Below are 4,740 nucleotides of genomic sequence, written 5' to 3'. Positions count from 1 at the left end.
TCTTTCCCCCCTCAGTGTTGGTGTATTTATTTTATTTATTGACTTTAGAGGGAGGGACGGGGGAGAGAGAGAGGGAGGGAAGGAAACATTGTTTTGCTGTTCCACTTATTTATGCACTAATTGGTTGCTTCTTGTATCTTGTATGTGCTCTGACCGGGAATCAAACCCTCAACTTGGGTGTATCGGATGACACACTAATTAACTGAACTACCCAGCCAGGACTACTCCTTGGTGGTGTTTTAATGATATTTTATTATACTTAAAAGTTTAAACATTGTATTAGCTATTTAATGGCTGCTACATGATATTCTCGTCTATAATTAGCTTTCTTGTTTTTAGTTTGGGCAGTTTAAATAGCAGCTACCACTTCTAAGTGTGTGGGGTGACTACTGGGCTTTGATTAGAATTCCCTGGTTTCTGTGTCTGTATCATGAAACCTGAGTCAATGTACATACACATGATTATAGAGCCGGGACTGCTAAGGGGCTGGAAAGTCCCTTAATGAGACGCCTGTGTGCATGAATGTAAGATGTGAGATTATTTTACTGAAGCTTCTGCCTTGAAAATCCCACACTTGTTTACATATAGTATAAGTCAGTGATTTTCAAAATTTTGCCTGTTCCTTTTCTTCAGACAGTTTTATATTGAGATTTGAAGTTCGGAATAGTTCATGAAAAGCTGCTGTCATCCACCCCGCTCCTCACTAAGCAGTGAGTCCCGTGGAACACAGTTTAAAAGCATTGTCCTAAGTCATTGCAGGTCAATGTAGTTTTTGTTGTTGCTTATTGTATCTTGTGTCTTTTTAGCATGGAAACCTGCCTCCCTCCTGTGGTTAGGTTCTCATGGCTCTGTTGTGAGTGGAGAGTGTCATCTCCATTGTTCCAGTTCATACCCCTTCTAGTGGGAGTGACTGATGCTCAGTAGAATTTGTCCTTTATTTTTAAGCTCCCAAATTCTGATATGTTAGCACATCTGTCTTATACGCAGAGGCTCCAAAGATCTCATACTTCGTATGGGCTAAAACTTTGTTTCTAATTATATTCAATGTAAATATCAGAGTGCTTATTTAAACTCAAATAAAACTTGATTGCAACATTATCTTTCATGATATTTTCATTTTCCTTGTGGTTTTGTGTCTTGCTTCAATTTATTCTTTATAGAAAATGTGCATGACTCTAGTTTCTGGTGTAGATTTGGCTTTTTTAAAAATTTAATCTTAGTGTCATTTACATTATTCTCTCATAGCACTACAGAATTCTTCTAATATTATTTTTATTTGGCTAACAAACCAACACACACATTTCAGACTACACCACACTGACTTGTTGTAGGTAACATTTTATTAAATATGTATTCTCAGTCCTTAGGAGCTAAAAAATGATTAGCTCCCCCCCCACCCCCCAAAAAAAGAATGAATAGCCTAACTTTCAGTATCTGTGTAAGGGCAAGAAATCTTATACATATTTTTATACCTGTTTATTTCCTTTTCTTAGCTCATAGTGTCTTAGTGAAGAGTTGGGAAGTTTAGTGGGTGTGGGGCAAAGGGAATTTTATTTTTGGTGCATAAAGATGATTTTTGTTTAATGGCGGAATGGGCAAAGGCAGCTTAGTTTTTCCTTAGCACATCATTAGATCCTTTCTTGCTTTAAATCCATTTTTGAATAAGGAAGAAGACAGAAGCCTGAATCCATGGGTGGGTGTGTAGACAAGTGTTAGATACTGTGTCTGTAATCCAGGGCAACAGAGACATTGACTGGAACCATAAACACATTTGATGTGCATAATTGTTTCATATAAAGAAAGTGCTGATACTATAAGCTAGAAGAAAAAGTTCAGAATAGCAATTATGTAGTGATAATTTTGTTGTATATTAATTTTTGTAAAATTTCCCCAAATCTGGGTATAACTGTCAGTGTAAAGTCATTGTCGGTTGATAGAAATAGGAAATGATTTCGAGAACTATTAGATACGAAGTTCTGTTTTAGAGATAACTTCAGTGGGGTTGGGCTATAGGACAAAGCAAGAATTAAGACTCCTCAAATTAAAAAAAAAAATTAAGACTCCTCAAAGAAGCCTGGCTGATGTGGCTCAGTGGTTGAGTGCCCACTCTCTACTTATCCCTTAGTTACAGCTATATGTAAGGAAAAGTTGGAGGCTAAGGTTAGGGTTCTACTTCACGTATTAAGTACCTCTACATCTGGCGTGGGGGAAGCAGGTGAAATACATAATATTATAAGAAGAGCGATCCATAAACAGTTGAGACCAACTGTTAAAGAAAGCAAAAAGTTTGATAAAGAATAGTAAATTAAGGGGGGTGGGGGCAGACTGGAGGGGGTCAGTGGAGAAAAAAAGCGGGACATATGTAATACTTTTAACAATAAAGATTTATAAAATAAAATAAAACAATAATATAACAGCTTATAAAAAAAGAATAGTAATTTAATACATGACCTAATTTTAGGATTTTGATTCTGATATTTGGATGAAATCTTTAAACTTGATAAAAGTAAATTAAAAAAATAAAACAAAAGTAACTTAGCCTGATAATAAGTATTTAGGTAAATGAAAATTGAAATGTCTCTGGTATGTTCTTTCCCATCATAATGTAGTCCTTATAGCATTTGGATACAGTAGGTGCTTTAGGTAGAATTACTAGATACATATTGATATAATTACATAAAGGACATGTAGACTAACATTTTGTAGTTCATTTTTAGCATATATCATCACCTTTTCCTATGTTCGGAGTTGACTCAGTATTTTAAATTATTTTTTTGTTAGCTAATTCAGTCATTTCTTACATGTTTTGTAGTGTCCTTTGAGAAAATTAGATGTCAAGCTCTTGGATTCATGACATAATAAAGTATATTTAGTCTGTTACTTATTAATTTTTTTCTAAATAATTAAAATATGACTTTGTTAGTATTCATTTTAGGTTTAAAGCCAGAAATGTTTCTAGAAACATTTTCTGATAATTAAAGACCTGTTGTAAAATTTGGATGTTAGCGTAAGTACAGTATATTTATTGGTTGGCTATTTTAAATTGAAAATTTTTAAATGGTATAGTAACCATATATAATTTAATTTATTTTAATAATTCAATAATTTATTAAAAATCAGATTTTAAGATGGCAATCAAATTAGTTTTAGTTATGCAGAACAAAAGTATAGTTGTTTGGAAGTGTCAGTTAATGTGCTAGTACTACCCAGTATTATAATAATACTGGTGTTACTCTGGTTTTTACTGGTTATGTTTAGTAGGTAATGAACATTTGGAAGAGGATATTACACATAGCTTCTGCCCTCATAGAGTTCATATCCTCAAGTGGCCTTGTCTCAGTCACTCTTCCATTAAAATAGTATAAATTCTTTATTACTATTAAAGTTGAGGTCCTTCATTTTGATTTTGTCCCTTTTTTTATCCTCACCCACAGAGAGAATATTTTTTCCATTGATTTTTTTTTTTTTTTTTTTAGAGAGAGTGGAAGGGAGAGGTTTGGGGAAGGGATGGTGGGAAGGGGATGTCAATGTGAGAGAGACACATGGATGGGCTGCCTCCTGCACATGCCCACCTGGAGACAGGGAGCAAACCTGCAACTCAGGTTTGTGCCCTTAACCAGAAATCGTACCGGGAGATCCTTGGTGCGTAGGCTGACACTCTAACCACTGAGCCATGCCGGCCAGGGCTCTTTTAGAATTTTTCACATTTAATAGACCTAACATGAATTGTGGAAATTGGGAATCCTCATCTAATTTACTTATTCTGGGAATTGAGATGGGATTTGAGAAAGTATTGATGATTGTACAATTATTTGAGGGGAAATTGTGGACAATGTTAAAATCAAGATAAAAATATTAGCTAATCCAACTCGTGCTTTTCTCATCTTACTCTGTAGTTGTTGTTTTGCCTCAGATAGGATTGTTGGCTACTGATTTTTAAAATCTCCGATGTGTGTCTTTTCATGGATGGAATGTCATTCTTCAAAGTATATTAGAATTGACTAATAGGAAAGATGGCTTGCTAGTGAAAATACTCCCATCGTTAAGAACATTGCTTTTTCATGGAAAGCTCATTTCCCCCAACTACTGAACTCTTACGTTGCTATTACTTTTTGTTGCAGCATCAAAGCTGGACGACTCCTGTCCTACATTCCCTATCAGCTGTACAGCAAGCAGTCCACTGTGCAGAAAAGTCTCAACTTCAATCCTGTATGCAAACCTGAGGACCCGGTGCCTGGTCCAAGCAATGGAGCCAAACAGCTTAACAACAGGGTGTAAGTTTGTCTAGGGTGGTAACGCTGCAAAGCTTGCTTTTAGCACTGGGTGTGGTTCCTGCTCTGCTGAAGATAGAAATAGCTGTATAACCTGGCCATTCACCTATGCTACACAGGCAGAAATAGGTGTGTGGGTGTCTTACCAAGAAATTGTTTTTATCATGAAAGTTTCATAAATAAAATGTAAACAGGAAAGGTTTTTCAGTTGTTTTAAATTCCCATGTTAAACTAATGGATCTTAAATGATTAGAAGTAAAATTTTCTTTTCTTTTTTATTTATTTATTTTAATTAAATCTTTATTGTTCAGATTATTACATTAGTTACTCTTTTTTCCCAACATAACTCCCCTCCACCCAGTTCCCACCCCACCCTCCGCCCTCACTCCCCACCCACTGCCCTCATCCATAGGTGCACGATTATTGTCCAGTCTCTTCCCTCCCCCCCACCCCCCCTCCTTTCCCCTCG

General features: G+C 35.8%; 1 protein-coding gene across 3 annotated transcripts in view; it reads left to right on the top strand.

The window, feature by feature from the left end:
• REV1 (REV1, DNA directed polymerase) overlaps positions 1-4,740 on the top strand; it is an 81,097-nt gene that overhangs the window by 29,797 nt on the left and 46,560 nt on the right. For all 3 annotated transcript variants that reach the window (XM_015561850.1, XM_006753313.2, XM_015561858.1), the window contains exon 4: positions 4,122-4,274. In XM_015561850.1, the coding sequence (XP_015417336.1) occupies positions 4,122-4,274 (153 nt within the window). The remainder of the gene's footprint in view (positions 1-4,121; positions 4,275-4,740) is intronic.

The sequence above is a fragment of the Myotis davidii genome, unplaced genomic scaffold, assembly GCF_000327345.1.
Source record: "Myotis davidii unplaced genomic scaffold, ASM32734v1 scaffold1011, whole genome shotgun sequence".
NCBI lineage: Eukaryota > Metazoa > Chordata > Mammalia > Chiroptera > Vespertilionidae > Myotis > Myotis davidii.
Note: the sequence above shows the minus strand (reverse complement) of the source record. Positions and strands in the feature narration are given on the sequence as shown.